The sequence below is a fragment of the Protopterus annectens genome, chromosome 12.part0 (genome assembly GCF_019279795.1).
Source record: "Protopterus annectens isolate FY-2018-M chromosome 12.part0, PAN1.0, whole genome shotgun sequence".
Taxonomy (NCBI): Eukaryota; Metazoa; Chordata; order Ceratodontiformes; family Protopteridae; genus Protopterus; species Protopterus annectens.
Window position 1 is genome coordinate 194,258,780 of NC_056746.1, and position 23,600 is coordinate 194,282,379.

General features: G+C 42.2%; 1 protein-coding gene across 8 annotated transcripts in view; it reads right to left on the minus strand.

Annotated features, from left to right (window-relative positions):
• Positions 1–733: 733 nt before the first annotated feature.
• Positions 734–23,600, minus strand: part of TNRC6A (trinucleotide repeat containing adaptor 6A) — a 3,393,689-nt gene continuing 3,370,822 nt past the window's right edge. For all 8 annotated transcript variants that reach the window (XM_044089241.1, XM_044089240.1, XM_044089239.1 and 5 more), the window contains 3 exons: positions 6,261–6,331; positions 2,968–3,107; positions 734–2,705 (listed from right to left, as the gene is read on the minus strand). In XM_044089241.1, the coding sequence (XP_043945176.1) occupies positions 2,336–2,705; positions 2,968–3,107; positions 6,261–6,331 (581 nt within the window). In that variant the 3' untranslated portion in view covers positions 734–2,335. The remainder of the gene's footprint in view (positions 2,706–2,967; positions 3,108–6,260; positions 6,332–23,600) is intronic.

Consider the following 23,600-nt stretch of genomic DNA (forward strand, 5'->3'; position numbering starts at 1 on the left):
CGGCCTGAGGCTCTGAGGTAGCGGGTGTCAGGGGCTGCGAAAGCGCCTCACTGAGAACTGGCGACTGGCCTAGAAGAGGTTTCGTCGTTGGTTCTGGACCTCTGATGCCTGTCTTTATCCTTGTCTTTGCGGTTTTTTGGTATTGAGGTCGTCGGCTGATCCGACGGCATCGTATAATTGAACCTTCGGCCAAAGTAGTGCAAAGCAAAATCAAAACATCTTTTTATAGTGCATTTGTTAAATCTAGCACAAAACCGACAACTAGTGACGTCGTGATCAGGGCCTAGAAATGGAATACAGTAAGAGTGGAAGTCCTTATGAGGTATTTGCTTCCCACAAGAAATACAATTATTAACTTTTTCTGACATCGGTCTGAGGCAAGAAAAAAGTTTCCCCAACGGGGTACTTAGCTTTATTGAAGACTTCGGATCTGAAATTTGACTTCGAAAATCTCAGGAGTTGGCCAACCGGCACTTGCGAACTGCTTCTGCTTCGGGCACCGCACAGCAAGAAGGACTGAAGAAAATGGCGTCGGATGCATCTTGTATACCCCTGGCGCACTGACGTCAGGGAAGAAGTGACAGCAACCGACGCCAGACCAAGACTTTGGAACTCAGGCTGACTGCGGGACCGCCTGACGGCAGGATAACCCAAGTGTAATGACTGCAGCAGTGTAACACGATGAACAGCTGGAAAATACCTTTTCAAATAAAAAATACTGACATCACAAATGTATGCTGAGCAGCCCAAACGTCATGATTTATTAATATCTGAAGAAACTTCATTCAACACAACCAAATTGTACATCTTTACAATCACATTCTATTTGTAAACAGTTAAAAGCCACTGACTTGTTTTGCATCTTAGGACACAGACAGTTAGAATCAAGGCAATGAAATGATGGCGACTTTTGCACAGTTAAAATCCTTCTTTGTCTTTTCAGTCTTTGACTAAACAAGCATATGAATACCATTTTGTGGCAAAAAAAATGTAACTCGTTTCTGCATGAACTTATATGCAATAACCTCTTTACATTTAAAACTTTTTTACAACAAACATTTGACTGTAAGCCAAAACCCTGGTTACAGGATGCATAGTTACAGATTTCAGCTTTTAAAGTACAACAGTCAACTTTTAACACAGTCACAAGTGAGCACAAAACATTTAGCCACACAATAATGGAAATACAAAGAAAAAATGAACTACAGCGTTATCAGCAAACCATCTTCACTCACTAAGAATAAAAAGACAGTATCTTGAAAGCAGTACTGTGGAACAAATCCAGCTTTAAGCAGTTATTTGGCAGGTAAAGTCATAAGAGAGCAGTGAGTCATTTCAGTGCTAAAAATTGGGTTTTCCTAAAAGGAAATAAGTTTTTTCTTTTCTTTTTTTTTTTTTTCTCCAACTTGGGGAACGGTTTTCCTGAGAACCATGCTCTTGATCTAAGAGGGAGAAAGAGAGTGAGAAAGAACAAGAGAGCGAGATAAAATAGAAAAATGAAAGAACATGGCCAAACACTGTTCAGTATTCCCAGAGATAGATAGTATCTTCTTTAACCTTTTTTTTTTTTTTTTTTTTTTTTTTTTTGTAATACATTTTTTAAAATGATGGAAGAGTAAACATTTTCATCAAAACAAAAAGTCTGTAAACAAGAGGGCACAATTTGGGCACCTCCAAACCAAAATTGAAAGCCTACTGAAAGTGCTGTACCCCCTTTCCTGGCTTGCAGGTATGGGTTGCAAGTCACAGCTGTGGCCACAGTTTTAACAACTGTAGAATTCTTTAGTTTTAATGTGAAAAACTGGTGCAATACTTTTAATAACAAATCCTAAGTCAGCATCATAACTTGATCATGTACTCCACAATATACCACAATAAGGTAGGCAATACATCAAGGCATAGTAGAGAGCACACATTTTTTTTTAAGAACATCCTTGAGTAAACATTTTTACACTTGAACTGCCACCTCCCCGATATTGCCGATTAGACGGAGAGAACAACATTCAGTGCAAAGTTTAAAAAGCTCATACTCAGACATTATTTGCAAAATTAAAAAAAAAAAAAGAAACATCATAAACATACATGGATGAGCTCATTCTAAGCAGTTCTTAAATGTCTAGCACTATCTGGAAGTGTAAATATATAGTTTTCACATTATAGTATTGGCCTGCATTATTCAAGTATTCAACTGATATGTTTTGGGCTAACACAAAGTGGAAAATGTGCAGAAAAGTAACTTTGTTTCCACAGGTGACCCCTTGCTGTAGGTGAAAAGTCCAATTAGTGCTGATCTGTAATATCTTGAGGTCACAGTTTGTAAGTCAAAAGGGAAACATTACATGGACTCTCCACCAAGGTGGTCAACAGGAAGAAAAGCATTGATAGGGGATGGACTGTTAATTCCCCCGGTGTCACTGCTGCTTGGGGTTCCCCATAGGCTTGCGGAATAGGTTGGGGTTCCCCAAAGGGAAGTGCCATGGAGGTCTCCACTGCCAGTTCCCGACAGCCCAGCACCATTCCAGTGATTAAAATCATTGCGGTTGGAGTAAGTGTGGGAACCTTCAATAGGTCCAATTCGGTTTTGGCTGGATCCAAGTGACTGCCAGCTGGGAGAGGAAGTCAAAGACTGGCCTTGTGCAAAGAAACGATTGATCTCCCCTTCCGTGGCAAACTCAGCAAGAATCGTAGTGTTCCCTAGCACACACCTGCAGAGTAAAGTAAAGAGAACATTAGCTTTGTGGGACAAGCAAAGAAAGTTATAAATTCAGACTATTAGATGAATCCTAGCTACAGAACAATGCAGCTTGGTAAATATTCTTGGCATTGATATACAAAACACAATGTAACATACAAGGTTACAATTAGAAGATTAAATTGGAGTGGAGGAAGGAAAAAAAAAAGAAGAGTAGTCTAGAATTGTAATTTATAATTACAATCCCTGTCAGCAATGCATCAAGATTTACTTACATGTGCAGAGATTTTTGTGCCTTGATTGCCTCTTCCTTTGAGCTGTAACGGACTAAAGCATTGCCATGTGGTAAACTAAGGTGGAATGTAATCAGAGGGCCATGCTGCATGCACAGGGTACGCAACGTTGAGCCGTCAATCTGTAAACAAAAAGATGCTCCTTGTAAAAACTAAATTTTTAAGTCAATTGTGAGAATATTCTAGGATGCTACAACAGACTGATACAAAAATAAGTTTCATTTTGTTAACTACAGCTGTATCATCATACTTCTCCACCTCTTAGTGCAAGAGATTTGGACAAATCTTGACAAAATGGGGGGACAAAGGCCCATAAAGAAGGACAGAGTTTAAATATTGCTCTTATACACTTAAAGTTGCTAGAGTAGTAGAATTTGTGTTAACATACATTTTTCTGAAGGATTTGAAGTCTGAAACTCAAATGTACGTCATTTACTGACTTTAATCCTCAGATCATGCTAGTGATTTTGCAGAAAACCACAGACTTTATGAGGAACAGACCTAAAATATGAGGCAAAAACCTGTACATTCTGCTAAAATCTGGACAGTTGAGAGGTATGTGCATCATCCATCACTACAATATCCAACTTACTCTTTAGACTGCAATGCAGCTGTGACAAGGTCTGATAATGGTAATCATGACATGTTAGCATGTACATTCCTCATCCAGATCTTAAGACCTCTGTAAAGGCTCTGTACCCTCCCATTTAATACCTGAAAAAATTATGTTCTGGACACTTAAGTGTTACCTTCCAAAACCATTCTCTCTCATTCCTGTTATTTAACATCCCAGCATTTTTCAATTTGTAAAATCCTAATTCCCATACAAAGTTCCTCCTTTCAGACCCTGCCCTCCATTCACCAAAGCTATTCCCCTTCTGGTCGCAATGCTGTGTTGTCAGATTTTGTGACCACTGAGTATGTGCTGCCATGTCACCTTATAGGCTCAAAACCAAAGTACCACTTCTGTAATTAAAAGCCTCACACACTGATGTATAAGCAAACTGCTTTTTGCTAGAAGAGCTTACCAGAATTTTTACTTTTTCTTCTTTAACTTAAAACTAAGCGGAATGGACCTCAAGAGTCCATTTCAGTTATGACCTAGTTGCAGAAGAAAACACACAGATAGATACTTAGGAAGAAATGCAGTATGAAGTACACTGTAGTAAAACATGCCAGTGCACCAGCCTGGTAGAGAACAGTTAGAAATATGGAAACCCATATCATGCAAAGTGTCACAAATGTACACCAACCATAATTACTTTAACTAGTCCAAGCACTTGTTTCAGTCATTTAAATCAACAGTTACAACAGCTGATAAAATCATACCTCTTACAGACAACAGATCTTGCTTACATTGGTATTTCAAACTTTAGTTTCTATCAAGTCTGGTACAGATCACAAGCTGTGGAACATTTTCATATTTGCATTCTTTCAGCACCAATTAAACAGATTTTTACTGTTTAATTTGTATACCTTCAGCCCACAGTCACTCTAAGCAGCATCCAGCTATGCAAGATGCAAATTTTCCCTCTTGTTAGAGGATAAATCTGCAGAAAACAATAAATTCAGTAGTACAGGGTAAAGGTTTGAACAGTACTTATCAGGAGGCATTCATAGTACCCTACTCTTCAAAATCCCCAAAGAAAAAAAGCCGTGGAACACTGGTATATGCCACGGGATGTATTCAGAAAATAAATATGAAAAAATATACAACTGCCACCTTCCCAGACTTGGTTCAATTTCTTCTCACTCACACTACAGAGCAGCCAAAGGTATTCTTTCTCGTTATTGAGATGACAGTAGACCTCAGACTTCCTAATGCATATATTCATTCCTCCCCTTCTAATTGTACAGCCTCTAGACTCTCCAGTTAGTTACATGAACAAAAGTTATCACTGGTACATTCTACACTCTTTTGCATTCACAAGAATTGTGGTTCATACTTGATATTACTCCTATGGATTACTGGTTTCTAGACGCTCATACTCCTTCAAACAAAACCCATGCCACTGCTGAAACAATGGGCCTGGCACTTCTGAATGCATCTAGATTACGTGAGATTCTTCATCCTTCTACTCGACCAACAGCTGGACTAAAATCACTGAGAATGAGATTAAAGCAAATACACAACCTTTCAGTCTTTAGGAAAGACTAAATTAAGTGTTTCCAGAGAGTGTCAATATAGTGAAAGAAGATTTAGTAAACCTCTACACTTCTCATCAAACAAAAAGCTGTTAAGCAATAAGGTACTAGTTACAATGAGACAAAGGGCCAGTCATCTCTCTCAACTGTCCAGATTTTCAAAGAACAGCCAGACTTTTTCCCTCAAATTTTTGGTCTGCTCTTCATAAAATGTGTGGTTTTCTAGCAATCATTGAGTACTGAAGTCACTAAATAATGACAGACATTTGAGTTTCAGACTTCATATCTCAAATGTAAAAACAAGTTCTAGCAACTTTTTTAAAGTTTTTAAGAGCAACATTTAAAAATCTGTCCTTATTTATGGGCTTCTGTCCCCCCACTGTTTTTGGCTTTGCCCAGATTTCTTGTGCCAAGAAGTTGAGAGGTATGGGGCCAGTTAAGAACAGTGGCCATCAGCAAAGAGGCAGTATGCAGACTAATTGACTTAAAAAAAATATATATGGGAACCTCCTTTGTACCAAACATCACTGTTTTAATCTATTGGCGCTTTCGTCTTAACATACATCTAAAAGACTTCAGAGTACTCTGATGAAGTCTTTTAAACATATGTTTGGATGAAAGCGCTCAGTATATTAAAACCATGATATCTGGTACAAAGGTGGCTCCTGTTTTTTTTTTTAGTTATTTATTGTGTTTTAATGTTTGGTATGTAGACTAACTGCATCTACCAAACTCCAAAAGATGTGTGATTATGGACTTAAAACAGATAAACCCTGTGAAGCAAAAAGACACAAGTCCCTTTTCAAAAATGATGAATCTCTTGAGTCTCCGCAGAAACAATTAAGCTGCACTACTACAAAACATACTGGGTACAAATTTTAGTAGGACAAAGCACCTGCATCAAGGTAACCCTAATCAGCCACAACAAAGCTGCCAGCTTCCAGTGAAAAAGTTCTACTGCAAAAAGAACAATCCAATAAATGATGTTAAATGCTAAACACAGCCAACTTGGGAATGCCATGAGAAGTGGTACATAGGTTTTGTATCATGAACAAAGACAAACAAAAGATGCAAGATGAGCACATTATTTTATCCATATCATACATTTTGGAAAGTTGCTTTCAGGTTACCTGAGGTGTGAGGTTTTTGAGAACAAGCCAATTTGTTACTCTCCCTGAGCTGCCATCACTCCAGCTTGAACCTAGAACAAAAATAGAAGAATTCTGTAGTGTTTGTTAAACAAAGAACACATTCCCTTATCTCAAGTTTTTACAATGCAGGATATGACAAACCACAACACATTACTTTGCCAAAATGACATCAAAATAAAATAATATAATAAAACAAACTCACCATACCTGCTGACTTGTAAAAGGGTCTTATGCTGTTTGTAAAAACACTAGGATTTCATCATCTGATATCTCTAAGCTTAATACTTTTCTGTATCTTTTCTTGCTCCTATATTTGGAAATACATGAGTCTTATGACAGCACACATCATGACATCATACACTAGGTAGTTACAGCAATATGGGTAGTTATGGGAGTACTAGTCTCCAAGGCAAAAGTGACAGTGATGATGAAAGTCTTGGCAAGTTAGCTGGCAGCTGTACAAACAGTTTGAAAAGTGCCTTACACACTGCATGTGGCAACTTTTCAAAGGCAAAAGTAAGGAACAACAGCTCAACTGTGTGATGGCTACAAAAATAACTGCTAGGCTCAGGGTCTGAGCATGTGTCATGCATAATCTCACCACGAGCAGCAATACAAGACTTCAAGATTGGAAGTTTCAGGGAAAAAAACTGAAATGGAATAAAAAGATGGCAAACCCAACATGAAGCCCACCGAGAATGCTCCCTGGATTTTAGATGGACAATTACAAAAGTCTTTTCAGGGGGAGAATACACTGGGACAGACTGGAGAAATACTAGGAAAACATTAAGACTTTGAATTTAAGAAATTAAGAGAAGGCCACCGTGGCTAAGTAAGCATTATGGTGACCAAAAAACAAAGCAAAACATATAAGACTTGGGAAAGGGGAGGTGGAAAGATACAAGAGACAAAGGAAAACGGCAAAAGCAGTTTAAAAAACAAACAAACAAAAAAAAACAATCAAAAACAAAACATAGACACATGTTGAAAGACAGAAAACAAATTTAAGCTTAACTGGGGACTCAAAGAGATCCAGGACACAGCAGGCATACTAAATTTATTTTTTTTTATTTTGCTTTGTTTGTCAGAATTGCACACTGATCATAAATAATTTTCACAGACATGGGATGTAAACCGGTTACTGCAAGGAATAACAAAAGTGAGAAAATATAATAATGAGAAGGAACAGTTAAGACACAACTAAATATACATTACAAACACATCTATACATACACACACAAATACGTATAATGCATACATACACACACACACAAATACTTCTACACAAAAATTACATAAAAATAAAATGGGTGGGATTTACTCTTTTTTAACAAAATAAATTATATGCATAAATAAAAATAGTTACACAATGTACCATTAAAGTTCTATTCTTAGATACTTTTTAGGCTACTGCTCTGTGAGGATCTTAAGTCTAGCCTTCCATTCCCAAGATATTTTTTAGCCCTTATATTTTGTGTACAAATAAAGTACAGTTGTGTACCTACCATAAATGTAGATGTTCGAGTGTATTCACTGTTGCAGTCATTACACTTGGGTTATCCTGCTGGCAGGCTACCTGCAGTAGGCCTGAATTCCAAAGTCTTGGTCCGGAGTCGGTTGCTGTCGCCTCTTCCCTGACGTCAGTGTGCCAGGGGTATAAAAGATGCAGCCAACGCCATTTTCTTCAGTTTTTCTTGCCCCAGATGTCAGGTGCCCCCCCAAAAGGGTAGGCTAAAAATTATGCTAATAAAAAAGCATGCACTAAAATAAACATTACCTTCATCTACAAGCAAATATACCATATAGGTTGTATAGAATAGAGAAGTACAGATAAGTCCCAGCAAAGAAAGGGGGATGGTGGGTGGGTAACCTGGACTGCAACAGTGAATACACTCGAACATCTACATTTATGGTAGGTACACAACTGTACTATGTTCATCATGTTTCACTGTTGCAGTCATTACACTTGGGTTGAATCCCAAAGCTGAGGTTGGGTGGCTGGGTCTAAACAGAATTAGGAGTGGCGATGAGGCCCTGCAGAACTGCAGTGGCAAAGCCTGTTCTGGATTTGGAGTAAAGAGGTAAGTAGTAGTGCTTTGTAAAGGTGTGCACTAAAGTCCAAGTTGCAGCCTCTAAAATGTCTTTGGTTGGTACTCCTCTGAGGAAGGCTGCTGAAGTGGCTGCTGCTCTGGTTCAATGTGGCCTAATGCCCTTAGGCACTGACTTGCCATGTTGTGAATAACAGAAACGAAAGCAGTGGCCTATCCATTTTGAAATAGTCTGCTTTGAGATAGCCTTTCCTTGTGATCCTGCAGCATATGCCACAAAGAGTTGCTCATTCTTTCATAAAGCTTTAGTTCTGTCCAAGTAGAAGCGTAACTGTCTGTGTATGTCCAAAGAATGCAGAAGTCTCCCCTCTTATTCTGTGGGTTTGGATAAAAGGTAGGCAAATGAATGGTTTGGTTAAGGGCCACACTGGACACTACCCTTAGGCATAAATGTTGGGGTTGTCCTCAGAGAAACCCTGTCTGGATGGAAAATTATGAAAGGTTCCACAGCCATTAGTGCCTGTAACCCTGAGACTCTTCTTGCCGAGGTTATTGCTAGGAGCAGAGCTGATTTCCATGATAAGAATTTTATCTCAGCTGTAATGGCTGGCTCAAAAGGAGGCAGTGTGAGTTTTTCCAAGACATAATTGAGGTCCCATGCAGGTATTGGCGCTCTCCTTGGAGGTCTTATGTTTTTGGCCCCTCTGAGGTACTGCCTTAGCAGTGGATGTGAAAAAATAGGTGGGTCCGTATTGTAATGAGCTGAAATGGCAGAGGCATGGATCTTAATTGATGAAAAGGATAGGCCTTTGTCCAGCATCTCAGTTAGGTATTGTAAAATCTGAGGGATATTTGGTACAAGCATGTCAATTCTGTGTGCCTGGCTCCAAGCACAGAATCTCTTTCATTTTTCTGCATAAGATTTTCCGGTGCTGGGCCTCCTGGCCTCCAAAATAACATCCATAACTGCTTTAGAGAGAGGTGTGTTCTGAATGGTTACATTATCCACCATGCTGCCAGATTTAGGGTTCTGAGCTGGCTGTGCAGGATCTGATTGTTTTGTTGGGTCAGTAATGAGGAATTTGAGGTAATGTCCAGGCTGGGCCATGAGACAAGCTCTTTAGGATTGGGTACCAGTGCTGGCGGGGCCAGTCTGGAGCAATCAGTATCATTTTTGGGTTCTCTTGTCTGACCTTTAGGAGTACCTTGGGGAGGAGAGGCAGTGGAGGAAAGGCATATACTGTAAGGGTTTTCCAGCTGAATGATGCAGCATTCACTTTCCATGCTTGCTTGTGATAAGTCCTTGTGCAGAATCTCTGTAGTTGGCAGTTGTGAGGGGAGGCAAATAGATCTATGTCTGAGCATCCCCATTTCCTTATCATGCTGAAGATTTGTGGATCCAGTTTCCCCTCGTGAAGATCCATGAGGTTCCTGCTTAGTTCATCTGCCAGAGTATTTGTCTTTCCTGGCAGGAATTGTGCTTGCAGGTGTACTTGAAAAGTCAATGCTGGCTCCACAGAGTCATGGCTTGTCTGTAGAGGGGGTAGGAATGTGTGCCTCCCTGCTTGTTTATGTACCACATGACTGTAGTATTGTACGTCTTTATCAGCAGCTGTCCTGCATAAAGTAGATCCTTGAAGGCTGTAAGGGCATTCTGAACAGCTAGCATCTCTTTTTGATTGATACGAAGATGCATTTGGCTTTGTGGGCCAAGTGCCCTGAATACATTTTATTGCCATGTGGGTCCCCCAGGCATAGTCTGATGCATCTGTTAGTGTCTGCCTGGCTGTGGGTAAAGTGAATGGCTGTCCCTTTTTGTGGTGACAGGACCGTGCCCACCATCGAAACTCCTGTTGCAGGCAGGGAATGAGGGTAATTAATGTTTCCAGGCTGTGTCAATGTTGAGTCCAAACACTTTTTAGATACCATTGAAGTTTCCTCATATGCAGTCTTGCATATGGAATTAGCAGAATGCAGGACGCCATAAAGCCCAAAGCATGCAGAATCTTTCTTGCAGATAACTGGGTCTTTGTTGCCAACATTTTGAAGAAAGAAGTCAGTTGCCTTTGTCTGGCATGAGATAAGCCATCTGAGCAGTTGTATTTAAGCTTGCACCCAGGAATATTATCCCGAGAGGGTACTAGTTTTGATTTCTTTTCGTTTACTGTGTACCCTAGGCAAATTAGTAATCTTTTTACAAACGCCAGATGCTTTAGCAGAATGTCCTGGTTTTCTGCTTGAATAAGGCAGTCATCCAAGTAAAGATATATTTGAATTCCTCCTTGTCTGCAAAAGGCAATTACAGGTGCCAGGTATTTTGTGAAGACCCTGGGCGCAGTAGATAAACCAAAGGGCAGTGCAGAGAATTGGTAGTGCATTGAGCCAGCTATGAATCTGAGGTATCTTCTGCAGGATTGTCTGACTGGGACATGCAGGTATGCCTCTTTTAGGCCAAAGTTACAAGCCAAGTCTTCTTGCCCAGTATGGGCAGAAGCTGCTGCAGAGTCAACATTTTGAATTTTGGAACGTCCAGAAATGTGTTTAGAAAAGAGTATTGGTCTCCAGGCTTTGTCCTTTCTGGGTACCAAGAAACGTCTTGAGTAAAATCCTTGTCCCTGCTCTTGCTGTGGTACTCACTGAATGGCACTCATGTCCATGAGGGATAAAACTTGTTTTTGTGCCTCTGCCCATTGATTGTGTGGCAGATGTGGCATACCTTTTGTCCTTGGCAGAGTGTGAAGGCGGAACCTGTAGCCCTGAGACACTATATTCAAGACCCATTTGTCCTGGGTGATCATGTGCCAATTTTGTGAAAAAAGTGCTAGTTTTCCCCCTAAGGGGGCTGCCAAAAGATAAGTGCTTGGTGCTGGCAGAGGAAAGTCATTGGGACTGTTTCCTGTATGGCTGTGATTCGTCTCTTCCGCTTTTGGAGGTAGAAGCACCCCATTGTTTAGGCCTGTATGAGCCTTGGAGCTGGGATCTGCCTCTGAGGCGTCTGTATCTGCCTCTTTGTGGCCTGTCTGACACTGGAAAAGACCAATTCTTTATAGGCCAGTTCCTGCTAAATCTGGGTGGCTGTACCTGTAAGAAATCCTTCACTGTCTGCATAGATTTCGCTTTGTCCTCCATTTTCTTCAACACCTCTTCTGCTTTAACACCAAACAAAGTATCATGCTGTAATGGAGCATCCAATAATTTTGCTTTAACATGATCAGGCAAATTCTGTTCATTTAACCAAGCATGCCTCCTAATGTCAGAACCCGTAACAGTGGCCCTGAAAGAGGCCTCCAGAGAATCAAAACCACATTGCAGAGTATGCTTTCCCACTTGTTCAGTTGCATGCAATAAATCCTGCATTTCCTTGTTTTCTGCACATTCAGAATTTGTCGACATTTTCTGTTTTAGCAGTGACATTAAGTATTGCTGATATTTAAGCATATGAAACTGACAATGTAAAGCCCTTACAGCCAAGGTAGCAAAAGTGTAAACCTTTTTCCCCCCATCTGTCCAGAGCCCTTGAATCCCTATCAGAGGGGATAGGGTATTTGGCAGAGGAAGCCTTGACCCCTTTGAGACCCTGAGATATAGTTTCTGGGTCAGCAGCAGGGTTTTTATAAAGAAATGTATGTGAATCTGGAACCCTGTAGTATCTGTCTGGTTTAACAGGTCAGGACTCAGGCTGGACTCTGAAAATACATCATCTACAATGTCTAAAACAGGGGGAATAGCAAGAGGCCTGTGCTGGGGTAGTAAAATAAAGTCTCTGAGCCTTTTCTTAGATTTTGAGTAATCTTGGCTCTCCCAGTGAAAGTGCTCCCTCATGGTATGCAGCGTTTCCCCAAAAGAATAATCTTCAGGAGGAGAAGCTGAAGGGATAGATTCTTCAGCATCAGAATCCTCATAGGGAGGAAGAGAGTATTCCTGTTCAGAAGAGGAGTCAGAGGAAATGGAAACCTGATCTGAAGATTCATATTCTGTCTCTTGCCTAGGCCTTTTATCAGGAGGGGGATGGGAACCCCTGATCAAAGTAATAAGGTCTTCGGCCATTTTGAGCATCTGTTTTTTAGGCGTGGAGCCTGTCCATGGGCTTTGCTGCACTTGTTTCTTTGTCTTTAGTGGTGCTTTAGTCTTTGCCTTTGAAGCTGTAGTCGGTTTTATATACAACTGTGCAGGCCTGAAAACAACCTCAGAAGCCGATGCCTGCTCAGTGGCTCCGGACCCATCTGAGGGAATATTTTCCAAGTGTCCAATACCTTGAGTTTCCAGCGACCTAGTCTGCTCCACATGGGAGTCGGAAGTGGCCTGCGGCTCTGAGGTAGTGGGCGTCAGGGGCTGCAAAAGCGCCTCACTGAGAACCGACGACTGGCTTAGAAGAAGCCTCGTCGTCAGTTTTGGACCTCGGATGCCTGTCCTTTTCCTTGCGTTTCTTGTGAATTGCAGTAGTCGGATGGCTATCCGACGACATCGTGTAATTAAATCTTCGGCCAAAGTAATGAAAAGCAAAATCGTGCCGATGCTTAATAGTGTGTTGGTTAAATCTAGCACAAAACCTGCAATTAGCAACGTCATGATCAGGGCCTAGGCAAGGAATACAAGAAGAATGGAAGTCCTTATGAGGTATTTGCTTCCCACAAGAAATACAATTATTAACTTTTTCTGACATTGGTCTGGAGCAAGAAAAAAGTTTCCCCAACGGGGTACTTAAATTTAAATGAAGACTTCGGATCTGAAATTCGAACACGAAAATCTCAGGAGTCGGCCGACCGGCACTTGTGAACTGCTTTTGCTTCGGGCACCGTGCGGCAAGAAAGACTGAAGAAACTGGCGTCGGCTGCATCTTTTATACCCCTGGCGCACTGATGCCAGGGAAGAGGCGACAGCAACCGACGCCGGACCAAGACTTTGGAATTCAGGCCGACTGTAGGTAGCCTGCCAGCAGGATAACCCAAGTGTAATGACTGCAACAGTGAAACACGATGAACATCCCAGAGAACACTGAACAAAGATATACTGAGAGATGCACGTCACCCCTACCCATAAGATACAAGTGTGCTAACCAGGGGTGAAACTGTGGTTACTAACCATTCGCCCAAATTAAGTTTGAAGAGGGTAGAAGTTGTTCTTTGCTTTATGTGGAGTAGAAGACTGTTCTACAGAAAAATTCTTGCAGACATATACCTATCCCTCCAACAAGTTCTATTTATGTTGCAGAAGAGCTTGAGATACCTTGGGCAGATGTTTATGTTACTAACAGACTTGTGAATGTGTAACATGTCTAAGAGGATAGGGTCCGTTGAGGCAGTGGTCACTTTCAGTAGCCTGCACAATATCAAGAAAAGGAACAAAGCATTGAGTTGTTTGATATAGTTTTATGATTTAGGCCCTCGATTTTCTTTGAAGCAGCAGTGTGGTCATTCCAGCTGTAACTGTTTTGACAAGTACATACCAAAAGGGGCATTACACAAAGTGAATGAACCAAGTGCAGAGTATAGAGGAATGATTACATCCCTCAACCTGGACACCACACATTTAGATACAAGTTTTACTATGAAAAAGGACTTCCTTGCAATACTGGATACATGGTCATCAAAGAACAGTTTGCTGTTGGCATAGGTTACCAGATCCTTGACTATGGGAGCAATTGTTTGGGGGGGGGGCTGTCAATGTGATGGCTGCAAGGGGAGTTGGGGAGTCATGCTTACTGAAGGACATGACTATACATTTCTTACACTTTAGTTTTGGTTAATGGTTTTGACACTAGCTATTTGCTTGGGACAGGACTTAAACATCACAGTGTCTGCTGGGGAGTTTATGATGGCATGAAGTTTACAGTCATTTGCACACTTAGTCAGCCACAAGCCTTAACATTAGCTTTGCCCTCCGAGAAGTAAATGACAAACTTGAGTGGTCCAAGGGGACTAAACCCTGCAGGAGGTTCAGCCACCCACCCTTACTTCTTGGGCTCTATTTGTGCTAATTTGCTATCCAATAAGTTACGTAAGAACTTACATTTACCTTGGAGAGTTTATCTATGACACCGGAGTGTGGGATGGTGTGAAATGCTTTTGTGAGATCTAGGTACACAGTGTGTACTGGCTTTCCCACATCCATTGTTAGAGTAACTTTTTCAAAGAAGTTGACCACATTAAATAAGCAGGACCTGCTCCTGACAAATCTAAACTGGCTTGGGTCAAGACAGTGTGGGCTACTTATATCCCTATTTAATAAATCCATAACTAGCCTCTCCACGGCCTTACAGATAAGGCTGGTCAGGCTTATGGGTCATAATTACCAGGGTTCACTGAAGCATCACCTTTGTGCAATGAAATAATTCTTCTGGCATAAATTCTGTTTTCAGGCAGCTACTGAATATCCTCAGTGGGGAGGTCTCAAGTCATGTTTCAGGCTGACTAGTAGGCAGCCTGTTATGCTTGGTCTCACAGAAGTAGTGTTCTTGGCCTTAGCTATCACCTTAAGGACTTGTTTTTGGAGAGATGAAGTAGAGGTGTAGATGCAGATATGTAATCAGAGAATATTGGAGGGGGATGAAAAGAAGAAAATTCAGCTCATTGTCCTCTGGGCCACAGTATGTGACATTAACTATTAGTTCTGCACAGTGCTAGGTATTTTTTTTCTAGGACTTCTAACATAGTTAAATGAAAGCTTTGTAGTTATCCTTCGCCAGGGTGGCTGTTTTTACCTCATATCTGGCTTTGGTTGATTTGATCAGGGTCTGGAGTTCCTTGTTTAGTTTAGCAACAGTGTTTTTTGGCATACTGAATGTTAAACTTATTTTTGCTATTAATGAGTTTTTCTTTTATTATGGAGCCTGTTGTATTACAGTTTCAAATTAGAGGGTTACTTTTGAATTTGGCATTGTATTTATTTCTGAGGGGGGGGGTGCATTTATGCAGCTATTTACGTATGCACAGAATTGGGTACTGAAGATTTCCACACTTGTAGAGGGGTTGTCAAGATGGAAGGAGAATTTCAATTTAGCCAAGTCATCTCTCTGTTTTAACAGATCAGCCTTTGCATAATCTCTGAATACAGAGGTATTGGAAGTTGCTTCAGGTTTCAGTCTTACAGTGAAGTTTAAACTGATTGGGAGTAAAGCTTTCCCATTCTGGCAAGGACCAAATCCATGACTTTTTCACCCCTGGCTGGGGTGTGGACTAACTGGTTTAGAGAGTTTACACTGATAAAGTCGAGAAACTTTTGGGCATATATGTTTGAGGATGCACAGGCCTCCTAGTTTAAGGAGGGGTAGCAAGTCTCCAAAGAGAACGGTGTTTGGCTTAATGCATAGTGACGCCATACTAGTTAGGAAGATGGTGTGGACTGAGAGGGGTCATATACTTGGCTATGATATATTAAGGATGTTCTGTCAACAGTACATTGACTAGGAGGGGCTCTAGTTCATTATCTTGTCTATTGAGTCTAAGCCATTTTTTTTTTTTTTTTACAACAACATGGTGACACCACTGCCTTTGCCTGATGCAGTGGGCCTGAACATACGATAGGCAGCACAACCCTGCACTGATAGACAGCTTTTGTTAGTCTTTAAACAGGATTAGGATTGGTTGTAGTGAGTGGAGTTTTTTTTGTTAAGGCTCTTAGCACTGAACAGCTATACCATAAGGTTTTACAGATTCTGTTTTCTGTTGGAAGCTTTAGAAGAATGACATTGCCTAAAAGGGGCATTACAGGTGTGGATAATGACAACCAATATAGAAAAGCCTTAGGGAAGAGGTGCATGCCATCCCAGCCAAAGCAGTTAGGACCGTCTACCATCTCTTCCCAGGCTGATATATATTGTATCGCCTTTGAATGACACCAGAAACTAAGCCAGTTCTTGAAAATAAATACTTATTCATATTGTGGAGACATTCTTCATACATGTCTCCCTTCTTACAAACCATGGAGGTACGTCTCAAGTTACTTACAATGGTGGAGGGATTGATTTTGGCTGATAAATGAAAAACGGCCTGCGCTAAACAGCTCAGCACTACAAAAGGTTTTGCAGAGAGTGGTAGCTGACCTTTGGAGCAGCAGCAGACTGCAAATCTTTTCCATTTTGATCAGTATGATTTTCTTGCCTCTTTCAGAATGGCCACGATGTTCTTATCAAAAGATAGCCCTTGAAAGGAAAGGATTAAATCATGCAAACTGTCAACCTTAGGGCAGTCACACTGGTACGTATGATTGTTTGGGTTAATGGGTCTGCCCTCTGAGTAAGCAGCCAAGGTTCCTGCCTGCTCAGACTGTGGAGAAAAGGAAACCAATTCTGCCTTGGTCAAAAGGGTGCTGTTATGATCATCCTTGGACTTTTCCCTCCTAATTTTCAGTAGAAATTAGTGGATGATAGGTATGGAAGGGAAGGCACAGAGAAACAGACTGTCCCAGTGAAAGGATGTGCCCATCTTTCAGTTCAGGTTGTCTTGGGCCATTGTGCAATACTTTTCTAATTGCCTGTTTTTTTTTCTTCTAGCAAAAATGTCTATTTCTACCACACCTCACTTGTGTATTAGCTTTAGAAAAATGCCTTTGCTTACTTTCTACTTGTGTGGCTATGTCTCTAACCTGCTGCAGTGGTCAGAAAAGTACAGTTGTGCACACTTACCATAAATGTAGATGTTTGCAGTCATCACATTTAGGTTTTCTGCTTGCAATAGCCCTCAGTTGGGCTGATTAACAAAGTCTTGGGTCCTGCGTCGGTTGCTGTCCCTTCTTCCATGACGTCAGGTCGTCAGGGGTATAAAACATGCAGCCGACGCCATTACATCAGTTTTTCTTGCCCCAGATGTCAGTTGCCACCCAATGGGAAACAATTAAATCTATAAATATACAAGCTATCACGGCCAACAAAATGGCAAATACACCAAAAAGCATTTGAGCATAGTAAAGGAGAGTAGAGGTATAGCCAAAAGAAGTAAGGGGGCTGGAGGGAGGGTAACCAGGACTGCAACAGTGAATACACTCGAACATCTACATTTATGGTAAGTATACATAACTGTACTATATTCTTCGTGTTTCACTGTTGCAGTCATCACATTTGGGTAGATTCCCAAAGCTAAGGATGGGAGGAGGAATTTAGATAGCATTAGGACCAGCTATAAGGCCCTCCAAGACTGCAGTGGCAAAGCCAGCTCTGGATTTAGAGAAAATTGGCAAATGGTAATGCTTGGCGAAAGTATGTACAGAACTCCAGGTAGCAGCTTCTAGGATGTCCCTGGTAGGGACGCCTCTGAGAAAGGCTGTAGAGGTAGATGCAGCCCTGGTTGAGTGGGGTCTAATCCCATGTGGGATAGGTTTTCCATGATGCTTGTAGCAGAAATTAATGCAATGGCATATCCATTTAGAAATGGTTTGCTTTGAAATAGCCTTCCCTTCTGCCCCTGTAGGAAATGCCACCAGCAGTTGGTCAGATTTCCTTTGAGGTTTAGTCCTGTCCAAATAGAATCTAAGTTGTCTGTGCACATCTAAGGAGTGCAGTATCCGTTCCCTTTTGTGGATTAGGAAAGAAGGTTGGCAAATGAATGGACTGATTAAGGGCCACACTGGATACCACCTTGGGCATGAAGGAGGGATCGGTCCTGAGGGACACCCTGTCAGCATGAAAGATGATGAAAGGCTCCACTACCATGAGGGCCTGTAATTCAGATACCCTTTTTGTTGAAGTGATTGCTAAAAGAAAAGCTGTTTTCCAAGAAAGGAATTTTAAGACTGCAGTAGCAGCTGGCTCGAAAGGAGGAAGAGTGCGTTTCTCCAATACAAAGTTAAGGTCCCCGGCTAGAGTTGGAGGTCTCCTAGGTGGTTGTAGATTTTTGGCCCCTCTGAGGAACTGCTTGAGCAGTGGATGACAGGAGAGGGGAGGTTCTGTGTTATAATGAGCTGAAATGGCTGAGGAGTGAATCTTGATGGAGGAGAAAGACAGGCCCTAGTGAAGCATCTCAGTTAAGTATTGTAAATCCTGAGGTAAGTTGGGCACTGCTGTGCTCATCCCTTGAGACTGGTTGCAGGCACAGAATCTTTTCCATTTTTCAGCATAAGATTTTCTATACTAGGCCTCCTTGCCTCTAAAATGATATCCATCACTGGTTTACTGAGGGATGGTAAAGGAGAGATTAGATAATTGGCCAGGCTGCTAGGTTCAGAGTTTGAAGCTGAGGGTGCAGAATCTGGTTCTCCTGCTGAGACAAAGTACAGTTTTGTACCTACCATAAATGTAGATGTCCGAACTGGATAGCATCTGCAGTCATAACAACTGGGTTGTCCTGTCGTCAGGCAGCCCTTCAGTCGGCCGGATTCCAAAGTCCGGGTCCGGCTTCGGCTGATGTCGCACTTCACCCGACGTCATCTCTGTTGGTCTTCGGGTATAAAAGCATCAGCCGACGCCATTTTCCTCAGTGTTTCTTGCCCCAGATGCCAGTAGCCCTCTTGAAGGCTAAAATTTGGATAGATGCCAATGTTTCCAAAAGATAGAGGTAAACACAAAAATAAGCATGTATGTACATATATACAAACAAATACACCATAAAGACTCCCCACCAGCTAGCTATTAGGAGGGTAAACACCCTAGGAGTACCACAGAGGGAAGGAGGAGGGTAATCCTGACTGCAGATGCTATCCAGTTCGGACATCTACATTTATGGTAGGTACAAAACTGTACTATGTCCTTCATGGATGCATCTGCAGTCATAACAACTGGGTAGAATACCATAGCCAACTAGGGGAGGAGGATAAAAGTAGATTATGGTGTGTTTAGGATCCCTTGCAGTACAGCAGTGGCAAACCCTGCTCGGGATCTGGAATATAGAGGCAAATTATAATGCTTGGCAAATGTATGCACGGAGGTCCAAGTAGCCGCCTCAATAATGTCTTTGGTTGCCACTCCTCGTAAGAAGGCTGTGGTAGTGGCTGTTGCCCTTGTAGAATGAGGTCTTATGTTCTGTGGAATTGGTTTTCCATGGAAGGAGTAACAGAATCGTATGCAATTTCCTATCCATTTGGAGATTGTCTGTTTGGAAATAGCTTTTCCTTCCCTTCCTGTTGCATAGGCTACAAAAGTTGGTCAGTCTTTCTGCTATTTTTGTTCTGTCCAAGTAGTAGCGTAGCTGTCTATGTACATCCAAGGTATGCAGTATTCTTTCCCCTCTGTTTTGTGGGTTGGGAAAGAAGGTAGGTAGGTGGATTGCCTGGTTTAAAGACACTCTGGATACCACCTTAGGCATAAATGTAGGATTAGTCCTCATGGACACTCTATCTTGGTGGAAGATTAGGAAGGGTTGCACTGCCATTAAGGCCTGTAGTTCTGAAACCCTCCTTGCTGAAGTAATTGCCAGTAGGAAAGCAGTTTTCCATGACAGGTGTTGTAGGTCTGCTGTTGCTGCTGGTTCAAAGGGTGATAGTGTCAACTTTTCTAGCACAAAGTTTAAGTCCCAATCTGGTAATGGTGGTTTCCTTGGAGGTTTTACATTCTTGATTCCTCTGAGGAACTGCCTGAGCAAAGTGCGAAAAACAGGTGGATCAAAGCTGTATTCTGCTGAAATAGCTGATGCATGTATCTTGATGGAGGAGTAGGACAGGCCTGAATGAAGAAGTTCGCCAGATACTCCAGAATGTTAGGCATATCTATGTTTGACACATCTTTTCCTCTTTCCGTACTCCAAATGACAAACCTTTTCCATTTTCCAGCATAGTTCCTTCTTGTTGAAGGTCTGCGTGCTTCAAGAATAATGTCTTTAACTCTTTGGGAAAGTTCTGGATTAGCTGCTGCTATGTGATGTTCCATGCAGTCAGTTGCAACGCGTTTTAGGTTTGGATGTATGATGCTGTAGTTGTTCTGAGTTAACATCAAAGGCATCAGGGGTATTGGCCACATATTGTTTCGAGACATGCTCCTCAGCAGTGGGTACCAGTGTTGTCTTGGCCAGTTTGGAGCTATCAGGATTATCCTTGGGCGTTCTTCCTTGATTTTTAGTAGTACTTTGTGTATCAAGGGAAGAGGTGGGAATGCATATGCTGTTAGGCCTTTCCAGCTGAAGGAGAGCGAATCCACTTTCCATGCTAGTGGGTGGAATGTCCTTGTGCAGAACTTTTTGAGCTGGTGATTGAGAGGTGATGCGAATAGATCTATCTGAGGCATTCCCCATTTCTTTGAGATGGTCTTGAAGATGTCCGGTGCAGCTTCCATTCGTGGGCATCCGATGTGGTTCTGCTTATTATGTCTGCTAGAGTATTTTCTTTTCGGTACAAATATTGCCTGTAACTGGATGTTGTAGCTGAGTGCCAGGGTCCACAGCTCCAAAGTCATTCTGCATAGGGGTATGAATGAGTGCCTCCCTGTTTGTTGATGTACCACATGACTGTGGTGTTGTCTGTCCTTATCATCAACTGGCCCTCTTGGAGAAATGGTTTGAACTTTTGGATTGCCAGTTTTACTGCCAGCATTTCTTTTAGGTTGATGTGCAGGTGAAGTTGATCCTGTGCCCACAATCCTTGCACGCATTTGTCCAGCATGTGGGCCCCCCATCCTAGGTCTGAAGCGTCTGTTGTGATGGTCTGGCTTGCTTGACATCTGCGAAAGGGTAGGCCTGGGTTTGACTGACATGCCTGAGCCCACCATAGGAACTCCTGCTTTAAGCATGGAATTAGTGGGATTTCTGTTTCTAGGCTGTGTCTGTGTTGGGACCATAAATTCTTTAGGTACCACTGTAGTTTTCTCATATGTAGTCTGGCAAATGGGACCAAGATTATGCATGATGCCATGAAGCCCAAGGCCTGCAGTACTTTTCTTGCTGTTAACTTGTTCAGTTTTGTTAGTGCCAAGAAGTAAAGAGGAGTTCTTTTTGTTTTCTGTAGTCAGGAATGCCATTTGTTTTACTGTGTCCAATTCGCCCAAGAATGTCCTTGTTTGGGATGGTATCAGCCTTGACTTTTGTAAATTGACTGTGTATCCCAGTGCTTGTAGCAAGTAAATGACCCTTTGTAAATCTGTTGTCAGCTTGCTTTTGTTGTCCCCTTGTAGCAGGCAGTCGTCCAGGTATGGGTAAATTTGAATTCCCTGTAGTCTGCAATGGGCGATTACTGATGCCAGGCATTTTGTGAATACTCTGGGCGCAGTAGATAAGCCAAAGGGCAATGCTGAGAATTGACAGTGCTCTGATCCTGCAAGAAATCTGAGGTATCTTCTGCAGATTGGTCGAATGGGGACGTGCAGGTATGCCTCCTTGAGATCTAGAGTTACCAGCCAAGACTCCTTGCCCAGCATGGGAAGAAGTTGCTGTAGGGTCAGCATTTTGAATTTTGGGACAATGATGTATGTATTTAAGGTGGACAGGTCGAGAATTGGTCTCCAACTTTTTCCTTTCTTGGAACTAGGAATAATCTGGAGTAGAACCCTTTCCTTGCTCTGCTGTTGGCACTCTTTCCACAGCTCTCATGTTTGCTAACTCCATTATCTGTTGTAGTGCCTATTTTTTGATTTGAAGGTAGATTTGGCATTCCTCTTTGACTGGTAAAGTGTGGAAGTGAAACCGGTAACCTTGATCTATGGTTTGTAAAATCCACTTGTCTTTTGTTATGTAGTGCCAGTTCTTTGAAAATAAGGTTAACTTTCCGCCTAGAGGAGCTGCTATTTGTTCCCTGGTAGGCGGATTTAGGTTAAGTCACTGTGGTTGTGCTGATGTAGTGGCAGTGGTTGTGTCTGTGCCTCTGTTGTTACCTTGCCACTGTCGTCCTCTGTAGGCACCTCCTCTGGATTGGTTTCTGCCTCTGGAACGTCTATTCCTGCCCCTTTGAAATTTTGTGGAGTCAGGAAAGGACCAATTTTTGGCAGGCCAGTTCCTGCTAAACCTTGGGGTTGAACCTGCAAGAAATCTTTAACCGTTTGAACAGATTTTGCCTTTTCTTCCATTTTCTTCATAACCTGCTGGGCAGGTGTACCAAACAAACTTGTCTTATCCATAGGAGCATCTAGCAACTTAGCTTTAACATGATCCGGTAAAGCTTGCTCCTTTAGCCATGCATGCCTTCTTATCACTGTGCCAGTCATGGCTGATCTAAATGAAGCCTCCAGTGCATCATAGCCACATTTTAAGGAATGGTTGCTAACCTGTTGTATGTTATTTACCATTTCTAATACATATTTCTTATCAAGAGATTCATCAGTGGTTAGTTTTTTAGTTAACTGATCAAGCATAAACTCTTGGTATTGTATCATGTGAAACTGACAGTTTAAAGCTCTAGCTGAGAGAGTAGCTGAAGTGTAGACCTTTTTACCCCATCTGTCTAATGACCTTGCTTCCCTTTCAGAAGGAATAGGGTTTTAGCTATGGTCATGCTACTGCCTTGGGACCCTGGGATATAGTTTCGGGGTCTGCAAGTGGGGCCTTGTAAAGGTGGTGATGAGTATCTGGCACCCTATAAAATCTGTCTGGTTTGGCAGGGGCTGGGGGTAAAGAATCTTGAGCGGAGCAGACATCATTGAAAGCATCATCCACCACAGAGAGAACAGGAGGTATAGCTAAGGGCCTGTGCTGTGGGAGGTGCAGAAAGGTCCTAAGTCTTTTTCTGGAGTCTGAAAAATCCTGTTGCTGCCATTGGAACTGCTCTCGCATGGCATGTAAGGTTTCCCCAAAGGAGAATTCTTCTGGTGGGGAAGCAGCTGGAATGGATTCTTCTGCATCAGAATCTTCAAAATTGGAGAAAGGAGCCTCTGGCTGGTCAGTTATGTCTGATTCGTCAGCAGAATCATCAGAGGACACTGGCTCAGGGGGCTCTGCCCTAGGTCTCTTCTCTGGGGGCTGAGAGGCCCTGTCTGGGTGAGATTGAGATCCTCTAATTAATGAAATTAAATCTTCTGCCAAAGTAAGCATTTGAGAACTAGAAGAGGGCCTGGTTGTGGGGGTTTAACAGGCACTGTCTTAGTAGTCTTGGCTGCTTTAGCCCTGGCGAAGGCCTTAATGGACATGGCTGCTGGAGGCCTAGCAGCACCACGTGCTGGGGTAGAGACATCCAAGGGAATGGTGTCTGATAAGTCAGTGGCAACCACCGTAGTGGATAAAATTTCTGAGGCCGATTCAAGAGTGGTAGCAGGGGCCTCAGTTGTAGAGATAGGTTCAGCTGTACTTTGATCAGTTTTCTCGGTTTCGGCGAAACCGAGACACTCGATTTGCTTAACCATGGTTTCGGCGAAACCGCGGACCGAGTGTCGGTCTTTATCTTTGCGTTTTTGGCAGATTGGGTAGTCGGAGGATCCGGCGGCATA